The 20,323-nt window shown below is 35.5% G+C and overlaps 1 protein-coding gene and 1 long non-coding RNA gene across 6 annotated transcripts in view; one reads left to right on the top strand and one right to left on the bottom strand.

Moving 5' to 3' along the window:
• The window catches only part of PIBF1 (progesterone immunomodulatory binding factor 1), a 170,899-nt gene that overhangs the window by 26,369 nt on the left and 124,207 nt on the right, over positions 1-20,323 (top strand). For 4 of the 5 annotated variants that reach the window (XM_006193839.3, XM_032496881.1, XM_032496883.1 and 1 more), the window contains 4 exons: positions 5,552-5,685; positions 10,903-11,011; positions 11,295-11,476; positions 12,768-12,893. In XM_006193839.3, the coding sequence (XP_006193901.2) occupies positions 5,552-5,685; positions 10,903-11,011; positions 11,295-11,476; positions 12,768-12,893 (551 nt within the window). The remainder of the gene's footprint in view (positions 1-5,551; positions 5,686-10,902; positions 11,012-11,294; positions 11,477-12,767; positions 12,894-20,323) is intronic. The other variant, XM_014566953.2, reaches the window with a different exon arrangement.
• LOC116668722 lies at positions 3,542-14,273 on the bottom strand. The gene is made up of 3 exons (XR_004325963.1): positions 14,264-14,273; positions 10,657-10,658; positions 3,542-3,631 (listed from the first exon to the last, which is right to left on the bottom strand). It is a non-coding gene; the product is annotated as an uncharacterized LOC116668722 (long non-coding RNA).

Here is a 20,323-nt window from a genome sequence, read left to right as displayed (position 1 = left end):
AGCTTCTGTTATTTGGGAACAAGAGGCTTGCGGGCGGGGAGAGTGGGGGAAGGCATCTCAATATAAATATAAAAGGTCTAATAGTTGATAACTTTGCCAAAACACTGTGTAATACATGTTTTTCAGTTTCTTATATCAAACAAACAGCAGAGAAATATATGGAGTAAAATGCATGTCTCTTCACTACGCCCTTCCATCCTGCTCAGCCCTTCTCCCCTTCCGCATGACTCTCACTTGTCGCCTCTTCCATTCCTAAGGCAAGCATCCTCGCAGAACTTTTCCCCAGTTAACATTTTCCTGGTTGAAGCCTCTTGTTTCACTTTTTTTAAATGTCTGTATAATAAAGAAATCTTAACTGACTTTTCACAAAGTGAACACATGCATTTAACAACCACCCAGATCAAGAAAGAGAAGCCCCTTTCATGGTGTCTTTCTCAAAATCCTTGAGAAAATTCTGCTTGTGTGTTGCATAGATATCATTGTTTCAAATGGGGCATTTTATTTGCAGATTTATGATAATATTCTTTGATTTCAGTTGGAAAACTGATGAATTCTTGTTTCTTTTCTTTGTTTTTGTGGGGAAGGTGATTAGATTTATTTATTTATTTTAGTCCTGGGGATTGAACCCAGGACTTCCTGCATCCTAAGCACACTCTCTCCCACTGAGCTATGGCTTCCCGCCCCCGATGAGTTAACACTTTAAGTTTTAAAGCCACTGTTTCTACATCCTGAGCTAGTTTTTCTAAATGCTAGTGCTGCATAGTCCATTTATATTTCAACATTAGTTGAGTCTCCAAACGTTTCCAGTGTAACTACTATGGGAGGGTTGTTAGGTGTGCAGAGAAATGGCAGGTCTTCAAGGAGCTCCAGGGTCTTAAGTGGGTGTGGGGGAAGGCGAGGGTTTATAGGCAAGACAAGAAAACATGCAATTACCATAACAGATTTACTTTTTTCAGGCTAGAGATAGCCTTCTGTTATTTCCTCAGATGAATAATTTAGGAGACGGAAAAGATGGCATTAACCCTGGCAATCAAAATCAGCTCCATTCTAGGTATACAGAAAACTGGCAAACATTTGAAATCTTCTCAGTGACTTGAGTTGTCTTTATTTTCCTCTGCAGTTTTTTTTCCCCTTGATTACAAAAGGAAATTGAGACTTGCTGTTACCCAAACCTATTTACTATCTATTTAGAAAGTTTCTATTAGAGAGGGCTGGTGACTGGAAGTTTCATGTGTGTCTGTATGTTTGAAAAGGTTTAAGATTTTCACTTCTTTAGTTTTGGACTATTAACATCCTCTTCTGCTCATTCCTTTTCCATAGACATTAATTGTAAACCTTATTCCATGTAAGAGGCAGAGTGCTAGATGCTAGGATTATAGAAAACTTACTTAAATTTTCCCCTAAGATGTGAGAGGCAAATAATGGCCGCTCACAGCACCTGTGATATGTTTTCTGACAGAGGCGAGAACCAGGTGCTGTGGGAAAATATAAGGCAGACTTCTCACGCAGATTGGGGACTTGGAGTTTTCCCACAGAAGTCGATACTGAGTTCAAGACAGGAGGAGTGTGTAGGAATAATACAACGTAGTCTTTTCTGCTCTCTTTAGCCCTCACCTTAAAATTCTACCCAGTCATGCGTTTAGGTTTTTTCTCTTTTCTTTTTTCCCAAAGTTATGCCTTTATTTTATTTGCTGATAGTAAGTGAGGCAGATTTTATTTCAAAAAATAAAAGTAATAGTTTTATTTAAGGGGGAAGTTTTTCACTTGAAAAGTCCTGAGGAAAAGAGTTGGTAGGATATATACATTCCTGTACTGAACTTCTGCTTATATTTGGTCATATGGTATTTAAAGAAAAATATATATGTACATGCATATATATACATTACATATACATGTATGTATAAAATATGTGCACACACATATCCATATGTCCCATGACTCTGCACCGGGAGTTTATATCTCATGTATTTCAGGGCCAGGTACTGACATCCTCTCTAGATCTTTCTACTTTTAGATCTTGGCACTCCCCCACCTTACATAGACCCCTGTTTTTTGGAACATTCATGTCACCTTGTAACCTGCCTCACTGGCAGACCACTGGGACGTGGTGTGTTGTTTAGTGGAACCCATGCTCTAGATTTAATCTTCTTTCCTGCTTCGTTGCTGCCTGGGTTGCTTCTTGTGATTCATCCTCCACAACCTTGACCTTGCACTTAATTAATCTCACCTTGAATGAGCACCTCTTCTCCACTTAAGCACTCGGGTTCATGGCCCGCATTCTGTTCCTTGTCACCCAGAACTGATTTACTTTTAAAGTGATCAATTCAGGTTGATCACTAAACATACTACTTCCTCTGTTTCCATGTTTCCCAGTCATTGGCTTCCACCCTCTTTTTAACAGGATTTCCAATCCGTGTAATTTATTTTTTTATCCATCTCCTCCTAAATATGTTTTCTTCCCTCTTCATCATGTTATCAGTCTTAAACTTTTCTCTTGTCAATGTTATTTAATTCCTCCCAACTGTCTTTTTATCAAACCTGCCTCTCAACCCTTTCTAGGAAATCACAGAGGCACCAGCAAGCGCTTTTAAGTTTATTGTTACCGATTTCAAATGGGCCCACCCAATTGTGCTGTAATTCTGTTTTTTCTAGTTCTCTCATTTTTCTCAGAGGTTGTTTTAGGCATTGACGTCTCTCCTCACATCTCCATTTTCCCTCTTTCCTTCTCCCTCTCAGCAGATGAGAAAATGGAAAATGGAAATCCTTAAAGGAGAACTCCCACAATTTCTTGCCACAAACATATTTAATCTGCCCTCATTCTGTTTGGTTGGTTGGTTGGTTCTTACTGTTTATAATGTGAAGAGGCTTACTCTCAAGGGGTCGAAAAATCACGTGCCTTTAGTAACCAAGTGGGTAATACAAAATATTGTGAAGGGTACGGAGTAGTTCTGTGACTTGTAGAGAACTGATAAGAGCGACCAGAGGACATCCAAATTTAAAATCAGGTTTGTTTGTTTATGGAAGTACAGTCAGTTACAGCGTGTCAGTTTCTGGTAGTACTCCATATGGGCTGGAGAAAAGCCTGCCATGGTGGGCGTGGCCGCTGGTCTAAGACCAGTCTTCACAGTGAAGAGGGAGCCCATCCCCTGTGCCCTTCACCACATCCATTTTTCTCCAGTATCAGTCCCTCTTTTGCTGTTCTTTCCCATCCATATTTGAACATTTTCAAGCTCGTCTCATCTTTTAAAAACCTTCACTTATCCCTATTTTCTTCTCTAGTTACTTCACTTTCTCCACTGTATTCTTAAACTAAGGAGAGTTGCCTGCAGTCTTGATGTTTGACAAATTTAGATTGGAGTCCTCCCTGTATGTTCATGAGGTCTGAGACATTTTTTCTCTTCAAGCCTCAGTTTCCTCATCTCTAAAAATGAGGATAATACTTATGCCCAGTCATAAAGTTAAGTATTCAGTGAGAGAACGCATGTAAAATAGCACCAGAAAGGATGTATTGCATGTTCAGATAAATTTGCTTTTGTCCCTGGCAGTCTACCTTCCATCCCTATCCCTGAATACTTAATGGGTTGGTTTGTTGTTTTTTCTCAGTAGTAATTAGTACCACCGACAGCTTCGTCTCCTCAGAGCAGCTCTTTGGCATTTGTCTGTGACACACCCCAGGCTCCCCTCTGTTTCTGTGAATATTCCCTCGGATACCCTGGACTTTTTGCCCTTCCTTCACCCTTTAAATGTTTATATTCCTCAGGATTCTGTCTTGGTCTTTGTGCTGTGATGAAGGTAAAGCTATCAATTTGGCTATAATCTCTCTGGTAGCCAAAGCAAAGAAGAAGCAGTGTGATGATATTAATTGACAGTTAATGATCATTTAGGCATTTTCACAAGTACTATGTATGTATTACTTGTTACAGTCTTCACAGCAACTCTCTGAAGTAGATGAAGACACTGAAGTACAGAGAGGTCAGCCTGCCCAAAGTCTTACTGTAGGTTATTCAATTCTAGACAGTTGAATTCTGGAGCTGTCCATCCTAACTATAACATTATTCACTCTCCCAAAACAGTTACATGATTAGTAGTGTTTAGAAGGGTAAAAGTATTCTTCAAGGGAACTAAAGCATCTTCTGGGACTTAGATCTGAAAAGATGTATACGATGATTCTTCAGGGAGGTTTAGAGCATCCTCAGCTCTGATCCTGTAATAAATACCATCTAGTACCATTCCATTCTTATGGAGAACATCAGTGTAGAAGAACATAATACTATACCGAAGCAAAACACACCCAATATAGTTTTTCCATAATTACCATTTTTCAGACAGCCCTAGACAGAAATTTGGGAGCTAACATTTTACTCATGTCTAATAGTTAAAAAGGACAAAACACTGTCTTAGTCATCTTTGTATCTACAGTGTCTCGCCCAGGACCAGTCACTTAGAACTAGTTCAGTCAGTATTTGTGGACTGAATGTGACCAAACTGAGCTGGCTAGCTCGTTAAAAAAGAATGACTTGTGACAGGCTGTATTTAATGTGACAGGTTCTGGGGGTGGAGTTGATGACTGCTGGCAAGATCGAATGAGTTCAAAGAGGAAGAATAAGTAGGAACTCCATCCCCACGTCTTGCTTCTCCTCTCCATTTCCATGTTCATTTATTTCTTCATTAACTTATTGAAAAGTATTTCATTCTTACTGTATACCAAGTACTGTGTAAAGTAATGAAGATCCAGTGGCGAAAAAGACCAAGTCCCTGCCCTTAAGATGTTTACACTCTGATGAGGTACATGAAAAACTACTTTGATGATACAGTGAGAACCCTACTCTAAAGGAGGCAAATATTCAGCTCTTCAGGTGAGGAGGAGAGGTTAGAGAAAGCACAGTGCATTCAGAGAACTTCAGATCTTTAGGAGGCTTGAGGTGAAGTGTAAATGTGAGAAATGGTGAGAAATGAGGCTTGTAGTAAGCAGGTTAAGGTATGCTTTTAAGATTTTCACTTCTGCCCCCTCCCCTGTCTCTCTACAACTGCTTTCTACTAGTCTGGTGAGTCCAAGGAAGATCAATCTAGGAATATGCCCCAAGTGCCACAGAATTTCCTATTTTGCTGAACACAACAACCGAAACTGCATGGGTTAATCTCTTCAGTTAACTGTTTTTCTTTGTAGATGTTTGATATTCATGTGTCTCTTCCTCTCTAAATTGGGAACTCAAGAATAGGGGCTGTGTGTCATTCATTTCTGTGCCTTTAGTAACTCAGTAAATGTTGAAAACATCATTTAACATTGGTAGTCATTTTATGTATTATTCTATTAAAGCATAGCTGTCCTATTTTTTACTGTGGAAAACAGAGCTCAAGTTATAAACAAATGAAATTATAAACTCGTCTGTGAATTGATTACCCCTCTTTGAGTAGGAAAAAATTACTAATAGAAAAATGGAGGGTTTTTTTTTAAATTACAAAAACACTCAGAGCTTAACAGAAGAATTTGGTACAGAATTTGGTTGAGTATGTTTAGTTTGAAATATTTTATGACTATTTTGGCTTATAGACTTATGAGGAAGATCACAGAAACTACTCTGAGCTTCAAATCAGATGTCAGCGTTTGGCCTTAGAATTAGCAGACACAAAACAGTTAATTAAGCAAGGTGACTACCGTCAAGAGAACTATGACAAAGTCAAGAGGTAAGTGGTTAAGATGGCTCCAGCAGTGGTTCTCATTTATAGCTTGCATCTGAGTCTCTTGAATTCTTACCATCAACATTTGTAGTTCTATGTTGTATCTTTTTTTTTTTTTCCCTGTCTCCATAGTTTTATCTTTTCTGGAATATCATATAGTTGGAATCATGCCGTATGGAACCTTTTCAGATTGGCTTCTTTGACTTAGTAATGTACATTTGAGTTTCTTCCATGTCTTTTCATGGCTTGATAGCTTATTTGAAAAATGAGTAATATGTCATTGAATAATATTTATTGAATAATAATATTTCATTGAATAATGAATGATATCCCATTGTCAAGATGTACTGCAGTTTATTTATCCACTTACCTACTGAAGGACATCTTGGTTATTTCCAAGCTTTGGCAATTAGGAATAAGGCTGCTATCATCATACACATGCTGGTTTTTGTATGGACATAAGTTTTTGATTCCTTTGGGTAAATACCAAGGAGCATGAGTATACTTGTATGGTAAGAGTATGGTTAGTTTTGTAGGAAACCATTAAACTGTCTGCCCCAAAGTGTCTGTACCATTTTGCATTTCCAACAGCAACGAATGAGAGTTCCTGTTGCTCCACATTCTTGCCAGTATTTGTTATCACTGTTCTGGACTTTGACCAGTCTAATAGGTGTCTAGTAGTATCTCGTTTTAATTTGCACTTCTCTGATGACATGATATGAAACATCTTTTCACGTACTTAGTTGCCATCTGTGTCTCTGCTTTCGTGAGGTATCTGTTAAGGTCTTTGGCTCATTTTTTAATTGGTTTATTTGTTTTCTTACTGTTGAGTTTTAAGAGTTCTTTGTATGTTTTGGATCACAGTCCTTTATCAGATATGTATTTGGCAAATATTTTCTCCCAGTCTGTGGCTTGTCTTTTTATTCTCTTGACATATCCTTATTCTTCATTGACAAAAGCATGCAGTTTTGGCAGTTTGTTGGATTTAGACTGTATTTTTATATCGATTGTTTTCATCTTATTTAGAAGTTGTTTTTGTCCTTTCAAATGTAATACCTTATAAGATAGGAACTCAGTGTAGATTTTTTTTTAAATCTTACTTGATTATTTTTATTTTATGGACTAAATTAAATACTTCACAATTTTATCTGAAGTTTTTTCAGCTATTCCTTTTTGACAAAAAGCACACATACTTTCATAAAATAACACTTTCTGAAGATAAGTTTCCCACTGTGTTGTTACTGAGTAGCTATAACAAATAATTTTCCTTTTGCTGGAACATACTTTCTGTTGTTTGTACATTAATGAACCACTACTTAGCTGCATGTCCCTAGGTAAATCTCTTATTCTAAGCCAGAGATGGGGCTAATACAAATAACTGTACATATAAATTAAGATCAAATAAAGTAATATTTCTGAAGTCTTTATATTATATTTGTGTGTGTGTGCATATATATATATATAGAGAGAGAGAGAGAGGGAGAGAGGGAGAGATTATCCTAATAGTACACTGCTGAATCTACCTGCATCTGAAATAATTCTTGAACTATCGTAGTCCTTCGGTGAGTTTTTGTTAAATGAATGAATGCTTTAAAAATTGTATAACACCATTAAGTAAATTTATAAGGATTTGGGCTATGATGTTGGTGCTTCTACTCCCAGCATGACTGACATGCAATATGTATTATTATGTGTGTCTTGCTATGTCAAAATCTAGTGATTATTGGAGCTTGAAATCCATGAGAGCTATACCATAGGGCTTTTGAATAAAGCTAGATTTTAAAAGACTTATTTCAAAATGAAGTAGATTGTGTTGGTAGATACTTTGAGTTGGTATTTTGATGTCCTCTCTACCACTATTAGTCTATGACAGTAACAGGTAAAATATGAAAAAAGAAAACTAAAATGCAGAGAATTCTAGAGTGGCCATGAATGAAGGGTAAATGAACCAAGATGAGACATGAGTTGATACTGAAGCTGGGTGATGAAAACGGATTGGGGGAGGTATCATTTTATCATCTCTATTTATATATATTTTATTTTCTATAATGAAAACCTAGGAAATAAAAACATAGCCCTGATCAAAAGCATAATAAGCATCCTCATATACTAGAAATGAAACAGAAAACCAAATAATCAAGGGTGCCTCAAACTGTGAGTCCTTTGGTTCACTCAATAGGAAAAACAGATTTTTTTTAAATGGTCTGGTCACAAACATATAAGATAAACTGGGGAAAAAAAAATCATTTTATGTCCTTGATAAATTCTCAGAAATGTGCAAACAGAAAACCGGTGTATGAATATTAACTGCGTCATTATTAGAAAGACTTCAGATGCTTTTCAACAGTAACGTGGAGAATAGATTATGATTTATTTTTATGATGTAATTCTATGTAACAATTAAAATCATTAAATTAGACCTGAATGTATCTCTATGGATAAGTCAAACACATTAAATTTTAAAAAGCAGAATGCTTGTGGCCATCTTTCCTTCCACCATCCCCAAAAGAAAAAAACATTTCTTTACTTTCTGGCATAATATAAAATTCTCAAGTTTATTTTGTAATTTCAGTGTCTCAGCCCTTTCTCAAAGGAGTCTTGGTTCCTTTTAGTGGAGAATGCTATTGAGAAATTAAGATTTGGGTGCTGGTGATTGCTACAAAGATCATTGTTTCTAGGCCCTTCCAGAAGGCAGAGGCCCTGGAGAGGAGAGTGGGAAGATGGCTTAACACACTATAGATAAGATCATACTGATACCTCTAAGTCCAGTTCAACACCACAATAGCGAGTTGGGGGGGGGGTGCCAACTGGCCAAATATGGTACAACTTGAATATCAGGATGAATATTAACAGTGATGAGTTATTGTTATTAATCCATTGAATAGAATAAGAATCCTGGAGTATGTACCAAGAAATAAAGAGGGTCTTCACAGTAGAATGCCAGCCAGTAAATATATATGCATGTTAGAATTACCATTTTGTAACCTCATAATGCTGTTTGATTCAGAATCATTGGAAGTTAAAGCCATTGAGTAAAAGTATGTTAGAACAGAGCGTTAAAATATGTCCCACAGATTACTTATTAATTGCAAAGGGCAAAAAGTTACCTTTACAGTTGAGAATTTTGGCAGATACCACCTTAAGCAAATAATCAAAGTTATTACCACCGATCATGGGGTAAAGTGACATCACGTGCCTCTTTATTTGATGTACTGAGGACACATTATCACTTCTGCAGTATTCCTGTCCAAGGTGCTCAATCTGAAGCTAGTCATAGGAAAACATCAGACAAATGACAGTTGAGCAACATTCCATAAAACAGTTGGCCTGTGCTCTACAAAAAGTCAATACTGTGAAAGACACAGAAAGGCTTAGGAACTGTTCAGGGTTAAGGAAGACTAAAGACATGTGACATCCAAATGCAGTGCATGGTGATGCACTGACTCCTGGGCCAGGGAGAAACTTGCCATAATGGACGTTTTGAGAACAATTGACAAAATTTGAAAAAGGATTATATATTAGATATTGTATTAGGGCTAAGTCTCCTGAATTTGATAATTCTGATTATATGAGAGAATGTCTTTAATCTTAGGAAATTCACACCAAATTATTTGGGGATATAGGGACCTAATGTCAGCATGTAACTTAAATAGTTGAGAGGGGAAAAATGCACATGTAGGAGAGTGTGTGTGTGTGTGTGTGTGTGCGCGCGCACGTAGTGTCATACCTGTATTTATGTGTATATATGTTTACATATATGAACAACAGAGAGGGAGACAATAGATATGACCAGGTAATATTTAGTAAATATTACAAAGTAAATATGACAGAATGCTAACAATTGGAGAGTAAAAGTGTGTTAAAAAATATGATATGGAAACACTAAATTCATCTTTGTATCTAGGGGATAATATGGGAACAGGGAGGAAAATAAAGGGAACTTGAGGTTCACTCACAGTGTCCTATCTTTTTAAAAAACAGAACAAAACTTTAATGCAAATATAGACAAATGTTAGCTGTTGTCAACTGTGGATAGGAAGTTCATGGGTGTTTTGCTCTGTCATGCTTCATAATCATTTTGTACATAAAAAACATCGTAGCAAAGGGAGCATGATCATTACCTTGTGAGAATAATATTTACATGTAAAAGCAGAAAATACTTAATATGTACCAAAATATTAATACTGATAGTCATCTTTAGTTACGGGTTTATGGGTAATAGTTGTTTTTTTAACTTGTGCTTGCTCAAGTATAAGCAGAATATTTGTTAAGCAGAAGAAAAAAAAAGTCTTTCTAAATGAGTTATTGAATCTATTGAAAAGAAAAACAGTTCTGAATAGCTCTATCCATGGACACACCAGGTGAGTAGATGAAATAAAGCGCAAATGAACTGATTCTGGCTGGAGAGGGAAAGTTAAGAATTAGTAAATCAAAAAAAATTAAAAAAAGAATTAGTGATTCTATTTTTCTGCTCATTTTTAAGATGCTTGTTTGTAGGTTTGGTACAATTCTTGGTTTTACTGTGTCAGGGAAAAAGCTGATCTGAAAATGGGAATTATGATCTCTGAGTAGTCATTAACAATTTGTGAATGAAATAGTCACAAGAATGCCTGCTTGTGTATCTGCTATGCAATCTGAGTGATGAGGTAAGGGTTTTTTATCTTAACTGAACTGAAAGCCTAAAGCCATGTATAAATTCTTTAAAAGTTTTGGCTTCAAGATTAGGTTGAACTTTAACGAAAAAGAGTATGAAAACTAATATATGTATGTATATGCATGACTGGGACATTGTGCTGTACACCAGAAATTGACACATTGTAACTGACTGTGCTTCAACTTAAAAAAATAAAGATAGTTTGAAGATGATTAGTGTAAAGATACCAGAGTGTACCTTAACAAGTTTTATTATTTACTTTGTTGGTTAGTGCAGTTTACTTATTTATTTTTTAAAGATAATTCATATTTATGTATCTGAACGTCTTCAACAGAGTTCCTTCTAAATTTGAAAAGCAGATACTTTATTGTTCGTAGAACAAAACTGAAGTCCCACTGCTAATGTCTCTGCTCAGTTTCCTGAAACACAATCAACCCTTTTTAAATGTTCATTGTAAAAAGAGTTGTAAAATTTACATATGTATTTGAATTTTAGTAATAAATAAATAAAATAAAAATAAATTTTTATTTTAGTAAAAATAAATAAGTAAATGGACTTGAATTTTTTAGTGAGCGTGATGCACTTGAACAGGAAGTAACTGACTTACGGAGAAAATATGAAATACTTGAAGCCACTCACATAGCTCAAGCCAAAGAAAGAAGTGAATTATCAAAAGAGGTAAGCTGATAGAATCTCTTGTGTTTTGTTGTACAGTGGTTGGGGATGTAGCCCAGGGCAGAAATTGTGGGAGGGACATTTTTTTTCCCCCTTTTTGATGTAGTTGCCAGAAAGAAGGGATTTTTCGTAGCTCTGTTTGGATGAAAAATTTCCAGGTTAAGAATTAGCCTTCTTTCTGTGGTAAGAAAAAGCACAAATGAAAGAAAATGATACAGTAAGCCTTGCAAAGTAAGATGACATTACTGTGGACACTGCCTCTGTGTGTGTGTGTGTGTGTGTGTAGGTAACCACCTTACAGCAGACTGTTACTTTACTGCAAAAGGATAAAGAGTATCTCAACCGGCAAAACATGGAGCTCAGCGTTCGTTTTGCCCATGAAGAAGATCGTCTTGAAAGACTTCACGCTCAACTTGAAGAAACCAAAAAGGCTAGAGAAGAGATGTATGAAAAATATGTAACATCAAGGCAAGATTTACATCATTTTCCATAAAATAGATACAAATGAACACCAGCATTTTTGAGGGAACTCTTGGCTTTGGGGAAGAATAGTGGGGGTTTTTTTGTTTTTTTGTTTTCTTTTAGTGTCTATACAGTGATGATAAGATAATGGTTCATTTTGTTTCCTCATAAGATACTCACATTTTAATTTATTTTTCTTTAAGACATTGTGTTTTTTTCCAACAACCAAAAGCCTTTTGCTTTTAGGTAGGGATATGTGTGTGTGTATGTGTGGGTGTGGGTGTGTGTGGGTGTGTGTGTGTGTGTGTGTATGTGTGTGTATATATATATATATATATATATATATATATATACACATACTATAACTATTCTTATTTTTTCTTATGATACAACCTTTTTTACTTCCTAGTGACTAAGACCTCTGTATAAGTGTTTTATGAAAGTATATAAATATCTCTATAGTAGTATCTTTTGAAGTTAATGTGGTCGTGTGAAGCCTGACATAAGCTGACTTTTTCCTGACTGTGTGAAACAAAAGAACAAGGAGACCGCATTGCTTACTGGGTTAAGACACAGGCTCTAGAATAAGACTCCTGCCTTTCAGTCCTGTCTTCTCTCTTCAACTGGATGCATAAGCTGTTACAGTTCCTTTATACCAATAGCCCTTATAATCCTCGAGTGGTTTTATTTTTATCAGCATTTCAAAAACCAAAACAAATTCTAAACTTTATCCTTTAAGATTTCACATGTTCGTACCTTTTTCCCCAGCTTTGGTATTTTTGATCAGTTTGTGCGTCTGCTGCCCTGTGTAAGGCTTTGTGACTTTGCTGGGAGGTCACAGTGGCTGTGATCATTGTGCTTAGAAGGAAAGGCTTTGTAAAGAGTCTATTAGGGTCTTTTTTTTTTTTTTTAAAGATTATTTGTCTCCCAAAATGCACCACACCAGATTATTATCTAAATGAAGGACATTCCATAATGCATTAGTTTTCAAGTCTCTAGCCATATGCATTAAAAGCTATTAGTAAAATATTTTTGAAGATGAATACTTATTCAACATGAACTAACTTTTTATGTAATAATTAAGCCTTTAGGTTAGTATGTTTAAAAGGAAATCTTAGATGGAACCAGATTGAAACAGTACTTTTAGGAATTGTAAAACTTTATATCTAATACTATGTTTTTAAGTAACATTGTCAAATATAAAGCATATGTAATATAAAATATTAAAATTTTACATAAATGGCAATAACTTTATTTTACAAAAACAATCATGGAGATTCCTTTTGACTCCTTGCAGAGACCATTATAAAACAGAATATGAAAATAAACTACGTGATGAATTGGAACAAATCAGATTGAAAACTAATCAAGAAATTGATCAGCTTCGAAGCGCTTCTAGGGAAATGTATGAGCGGGAAAACAGGTAAAAAAATAAATAGAATAAATAAATTTGTATGGTATTTTATTCCTCTTTGAAGCTTGTAGTTTTATTGATATTAAACTTTAGTTTATGACATAATGTCTTTTTGAATACATTAAAATTTGTCATAAATCTAAATCTAAGTATAATGGAATATTAAAGTTCTAAGATCTTTGATAACAAGCTTAGAACAAGTTTTATCAGACCTTCAGCCTCTTTTCTTTGCTATTTTCATTATCTTTTTATTATCATGTTAACTTGTCCTTTTGCCTTTGCTTTAGTTCAGATTAAGGACAGGAATGAAAAGGAAATTAGAGAGTACTAAGAGATACCAGTATTTCTTCCTGTAACATGCCAGTAATTTCTCCAGGAAATTTTTTAAAACCAGAATAATAATATGAAATATAGCTTATGCCTCATTTAGCTGCTGGCCCTGAAAGACATCATTTAGATGATCTTTAAGAAGGATCATTTTTATTCATGCTACTTTTAGATCAGCATGTATTAAGTTTCCTTAGTTAGCAAATTGGCAGTATTAAGGGGAAAATAAATGCTGCTTATTTCAATAGCAGTTATTTTTATATACCATCATTATGGTTCATATGGCTTTTCAGAGTTTATATTTTAGAGGGAACCTTATTTTGAAATTGATATAATTGTCATACTAGTTTATCAGAACTGATTTGAGTATATGATACTTTGACCTTTGCCAATAAGCAAGACTTGAAATCAGATTAAGGATGATAGTAGAGTTAGTTTACATTTGAGCTCTCAGAGCAATAAATTCACTTATTTAGCAAATTTCTATTGAAGCTTACTATATACTTGGTACATGTTAGACGCTATAGGTACAGAGGTGGCCTCTGCCTTCACAAAGCTGGTAGTCTAATAGAGAGTAAAGACAAACGGAGAAACAGTGATCATAAGTGTGATGACAATGGAGAAAATGTCAGGATATCCAGGATGACACCGCATAGACTCAGGGTGTATCTAGCTCAGCCCTGGGAGGACTCAGGGGAGACTACAAGGAGGGAGAAATACCCATGCTAACACCTGCATGATGACTGAGAGTCAGACTGTCAGTTATGGGAGGGAAGGGAATTCGAGGAATTAATGTACACCCCAGAGGCAAGACAAAATGAAGTTTTTTGAACAAACTGAAATGAATGCAGTATGGCTAAATCATAGACCAAGAAGCAGGGAGTTGTAAGAAATGAAACAGAAGAGGGAAACGAGTCCAAATCATACATTTAGACCATTGTCTAAGACCATGAACAATGAAAAAATTTTAGGGATATATGTGATACGATCTGATTTTATACAAAAAGACCACTCTGTGATGTGAAGGGTAGACTGGAGCAGTATAAGGCTACAGGCAAAGAGGCCACTTTTAGGGGCTGTTTCCTTTATCAAGATGAGAAGTGATGGTGGAACTGGACTAGTAGTAGTAGAGAAGGAGGAAAATGGGCCAGATGGGAAAATGCTCAAGAGGCAGAACTAACAGGATTCAGTGACTAGACTGCATTGGGGAGTGAGAAGAAGTTAAGGATATCACCAGGTTTCTTGACTGGGCAGCTGCGTGGATGGTGATGCAGTTTTTAAAACAGTAGAAAAAGACAAGGCATTAATTGGGAAATATGATACATTTAGTTTCATTTGAAGTATCTGTGACATGTGCAAATAGAATAGTTGACTATTTCAAAAAGTGACCAAGGTCTGAATCTCAGGAGAAAGATGTGGACTTGAGCTCCACCTCGGGCATAGGTGATGATACTGTTTCTCTTCCGCAAATGAGTACTTTTATGAATTTTATTGGATGACTTAGTAACCTTAAAATTTATGGGATTATTTCTCTGATGACATACACAATTACTTCCAAACCATCCACGCAGCCACATAAACATTGGTATGGAATCAGTTGGAGAATGTGCTAGACTAGATGTTTAATTATGTTAGTTACTTTTATTTTATCAAAGTGTGCTGTCACAATATGAATTTATTAAAATTTTTTTCTTTTAGTTTTTGTTGTTGCTGTTCTTGTTTTTTTGTTTTTTAAAGCCTTTAAAATGCATACCATGGTAACATAAATTTATAAAAATTAGCCCTTTCTCTAAGATCGTTTGTAGAGCCTCATTGGGAAACATGACAAAACCATTTCTGGAAGCAGGGAAGCCAAAAACAAGCTTCCTTTTCCCCTGTGTTGCTCTGACTTCATAGCCACATCAAAATGATACCACCTAATCAAAGGATTCCTGGGATTGAGGCTACTGGAAGTCCCAGCCAGCCACAGGACCCAAGATGACCCCATGGATATTGACACTAGAGTGGACAGTTGCCACCAGGTGGTGCTATAGTGCATCCCAGGCCTAGAGAGATTTGAATTGCACAGAACTCCTAGCCAGCCAGTGGTATATGCTCACCTTTCTTTATCATTTTATCATTTTATTAACCTCACAATAACACAACCCTGTGTTTTATGTGGCTGAATCTCTTTGAATCACAGTTTCCTCATTCTGGCAGGATTTAACTGTAGTTAGAGCTTACCTCCCATGAGTCTTTTACAAGGAGAAAATTATTTGTAAATCTTACAAATTTAAATAATTAAGGAAAGGATTTTAGTATTCCTAATTATAAAACATGACATTTGGAAAACACAAGTTTACGCATGTAGATGTTTTTGTGTCTGAGCAAAGTAATTGCCTGCTTTGGACTTAGATGTTTGTGTCAATTACTTTTATTTTATCAAAGTGTTCTGTTACAGTGTGAGTTTAAATGGATATTAAAGTACCTACACTTGCATATTGGTACTTAATCTCCTTGCCTTTCAGCCAATAAGCATTTTTAGAAGAAAGTTGAATGATAAAGCTAGAGAAATATGCTTTGCCTTTGGTTTGCTTTTTATACCTTGGGGGGTTACAGAGAGAGTGCCTTTTATTTTGTCATCTTAGATGTGGGAAAGAAAGATGGAACTCATACCTCTGTTCTTGATATCTGCCCCTGCAGTCAGTCATACCGGTAGTTTGTGAAATTCCGTGGTTGAGAGGGAAGAGGAAGAGAGAAGAGATAAAGACCCAAGAAAGGGCAGAGCTGAGCAAAGAAAGAACTTGGGTATTTGAGTTCATCCAAAATACTGTGATTGGGGTTGATGTGTATATATGCCTTGGCTCAACCTGTGAGTTAGATTTCTTGAGTTTTTCTGTGCTTTATAGTTACTTTAAGATGCTGTTTTGGAGCTGTGGGAAATAATGAATGAGATCTGGTGATGAGATTTACTATGCAAATAACTTCCTGCTTAATAGGTTTCATGTGACTGACATGCCTGCACCCTCTTACACATCTGGGAGAAAAGCATTATTTCCTGAACAGGAAGTATATTATGAAGGAGATTTGGAACAAAAGACTCAGCTTAAACTCTGGCTCTGCCACTTAATAGCTGAGTGAATATGACACTTAGTATCACTGAAGTTTAATTTTCTCTTTTATAAAATGAGCTAATAGTACTGTTTCATAGGGTGATCTGTAAGATCTATATATATGAGATAATATATGTAAAAAGAACATTATAAATTATAAAGCAGTATATAAATGGTTGTTATTTAGATACCTTTTGCCTATGAGAAATGCTTTTAAAAATTCTTTTATCCATTGTGCTGACAATTTAAATAAAATGAGCATCATATTAAAAGTGAACTGATCACATTATAGAATTGTTTATCATCATTAAAAGGCAGTATTACAAAACATATAATTATGAAGTATTATCTCCATGGCATTTAACCGTTTTTGTTAAATGACACAATATAAACAGAGAGGATCTGTATGCCATTTGTTTTGATCTAAATTTCTGCATAAAACGGCTGCCTTACTTGTTCCTAATTAATGCTGTGAGGTAATGAAGTAAGGGGAAATAAATTAAGCTGATTATTTAAGTTTTTCCAGAGAGTAAAACTACCTTTATCTAAGATAGGCTTATTATTATAAACAAAGAAAGAACTCACCTCTTAGTAATACTGTAAACAGGATAAGGATGAATTTGTTAGAGATATTCAGGATGCTCTTGATATGGCACAGAATATGGAAATTCAAATTGCTCTACAATTGTTTGAAAGGAGGAAGGAAAAGAAGATCAAAAATACACTTTTAAATGTAACAATTAGTATTGCTTTAGTGATTTTATTTGCCCACCGTATCAGTAAAAACCATCTCGACCACAATTTATCATCTTGCAAAAGTACTCAAGAAGAAACTTCAATGACATAAACTTAAAATTTGTGTAGAATCTTAGTGTGCTGTGAAACACCTTTGAATCTTGAATCTAAATTTATTCACAAAGCTTAGTTGGGTATACATAATGCAGTACAATTGGTGAATTGGAAGTGGTGTACAGACGTTCCGTTCATGATTTAGGAAGTGTATGTGCTCGTTAGCTTAAACAGACTTCTTTCATTCATGTCTTACCAGATGTCTGTATAATTTTTAAAGTTTTTTAATGAAAAAACTTAATACTCTACTTTGTCTTTTCAGTTAGACTGTGCTGAGAGTACATGGCTTTACAGATAACTCTTTCAGTATCTTAACTTCTCAAATAATTGTAAATGAAATTTTATTGTTAGCTATCTTTTATTGGCCAACTACCTTCTTTCTGCCTGTAGGTGATTACTACATGCATTCACTGCTTAATTAATGATATTTAAGAATTTCAAGGTATATAGGGTGTTCCAGGTATGAAGCAAGGTGAGTTAGTTTTGGGTTATGCAAGAACTTAGATTTTCCTGCCCTATATAGTTCATAGGGTGGTGAGGGGGGCTGGTAAAGGGTAAGGTCAGATTTTAGAAGGTCCTGTTGTCAAGGAATTTTTGGAGGTTTTATAGTAAAAGAGTAGCATGATATATTCACTTTCTGTAACTGTGGTTGCAAGTGGGTGATGGATTATGGTTGAAAAGGGCATGGGAGCAGGAAGACTGGTTAGGAGACAATTGCATAATTTAAGTGAAGATGAGAAATGGAAAGAGTGAATAAGAGCTGAATTTAAAAAGTATATAGGTAGTAGAATTGGCAAGACCTAGTGATTGACAGTGGACAGGAATTACTCCAGCTCTTTTACTTTATTGGTTTTGGAGAGATGGATGATCAGGCGTGACCCTGGTTAACTGAAGGCTGCAAATAAGATTGAGAAGGAAGGTAACAATTAATTCCTGATTTTTTGTTTTACAGGTAGGGCAGCTCTGACCAGGCCCCAGAGTACTTATCTAAGATCACATTGTTTGTTTGTTTATTGTTCCTTAAGAAAATTTTATTTTATTATTACTTATTTTATCATTGTTATTGAAGTAACATTGATTTATAAGAGTATATACATTTCATATGTGCAGCGTTATATTTCTACCTCTGTACACCCTACAACATGCTCACCAGCAAAAATGTGTTTTTTTGATCACCTTTACCCATTCATTTTGCCTTCCCCTCCGCCATCGCCTCTGGTAACCCACTGCTCTGTTATCTGTATCTATCTACATGTTTGTTTTTGTTTGGTTTGGTTTGTTCATTTATTTTGTTTTTTGTATATTTATTAGTTTTTTATATTCCACCTATGAGTTAAATCGAATGATCTTTGCTTTCTCAATTTGACTTATTTCATTCGCTTAGCATAAGACCCTCAAGGTCCATCCATGTTGTCAAAAATGACAAGATTTTTATCTTTTTTTTATTGCTTGGTAATACTCCATTATATTCCATTCCATTTCATATGTGTTCCACACCTTCTTGATTCAGTCGTCTGTTGATGGGCTTAGGTTATGTCCATATCTTGACTCTTGTAAATAATGCCACAGTAAACATGGAGGTGCAGATGTCTTTTCAGATTAGTGTCTTCTTGTTCTTGGAATAAATACCCAGAAGTGGGATTGTTGAATCATATGGTAGTTCTATTCTTAATTTTTTAAGGAATCTCTGTACTGTCTTCCGTAGTGGCGCACCAAGATGCATTGCCACCAACAGTGTATGAGGGTTCCCTTTTTTCCACAGCCTCTTCAACATTTGTTATTTCTTGCCTTTTTGGTAATAGCCATTCTGACAGGTCTAAGGTGATATCTCATTGTGGTTTTGGTTTGCATGTCCCTAGTAATTGATGATTTTGAACATCTTTTCATGTGCCTATTGCTGTCTGTATATTTTCTTTAGAAAAATTAAAATGTCTGTTCAGCTCCTCTCCCCATTTTTTAATCAGGTTGTTTTTTTGTTGTTGAGTTACATGAGTTTTTTATATGTCTTGGATATTAACCCCTTATTGCATATATCATTTGCAAACGTCTTCTCATTCAGTAGGGTCCTTGTTGTGTTATTCATAGTTTCCTTTGCTGTACGGAAGTTTTTTAGTTTGATGTAATCCCATTGTTTATTTTTGCCTTTGTTTCCCTTGCCTGAGGAGACATATCTGGAAAAATATTGCTAAGACTGGTGTTGAAGAGCTTACTGCTTATGTTTTCTTCTAAGAGTTTTATGGTTTCAGATCTTATATTCAAGTCTTTAATCCATTTAAGTTAATTTTTATGTATGGTATGAGATAGTGGTCTACTGTCATTTTTTTGCATGTGGCTGTCCAGTTTCCTCAACACCATTTAATGAAGAGGCTGTCCTTTCTCCATTCATTGTATGTTGTCCTTTGCTCCTTTGTTATAAATTAACTGTCCATATATGTGTGGGCTTACTTCTGGGCTCTCTGTTCTGTTCCATTGATCTACGTGTCTGTTTTTCTGCCAGTACCATGCTGTTTTGATTACTGTGGCTTTGTAGTATAGTTTGAAACCAGAGCGTGTGATACCTGCAGCTTTGTTCCTTTTTCTCAGGATTGCTTTGACTGCTTGAGGCCTTTTGTGGTTCCATATAAATTTTAGGAAATTTTATTCTACTTCTGTGAAAAATACCTTTTGAGATTTTGTTAGAGATGGCATTGAATCTGTAGGTTACTTTAAGTAATAAGGACATTTTGACAGTGTTAATTCTTTGAATCCTCGAGCATGCAACAGCTTTCCATTTATTTGTCTTTTTCAGTTTCTTTCAACAATGAGATCATATAGTTTATAAGCCAAAGTTTTTCTCTCCTGTGCCCAAGATATAACTCCCTTCAGCCCTCTGGTAAGGCCCTAAGGCAAGAAGGGGCCTTAAGCTGTTGAAGCTTCTCCAGCAGTTTTCTGTTTTCCCCAGGGTACTCCTACAAATATTATCATTTTCTTTTTATTCAACAAAAAGTCTTGGGAAGCATTGCCCTAATTATTGTTCTCTAAATGAATATCTTCATAGTTTTCATTTAGATTTTCGTATTTAAATTTTTTTTTGCATTGAAATATAGTTGGTTTATAATATTATATTAGTTTTCAGGTGTGCAGCATAGTGATTCAATATTTTTATAGAGTATACTCCATTTAAGGTTATTA

This window comes from Camelus ferus, chromosome 14 (genome assembly GCF_009834535.1).
Source record: "Camelus ferus isolate YT-003-E chromosome 14, BCGSAC_Cfer_1.0, whole genome shotgun sequence".
NCBI lineage: Eukaryota > Metazoa > Chordata > Mammalia > Artiodactyla > Camelidae > Camelus > Camelus ferus.
Note: the sequence above shows the minus strand (reverse complement) of the source record. Positions and strands in the feature narration are given on the sequence as shown.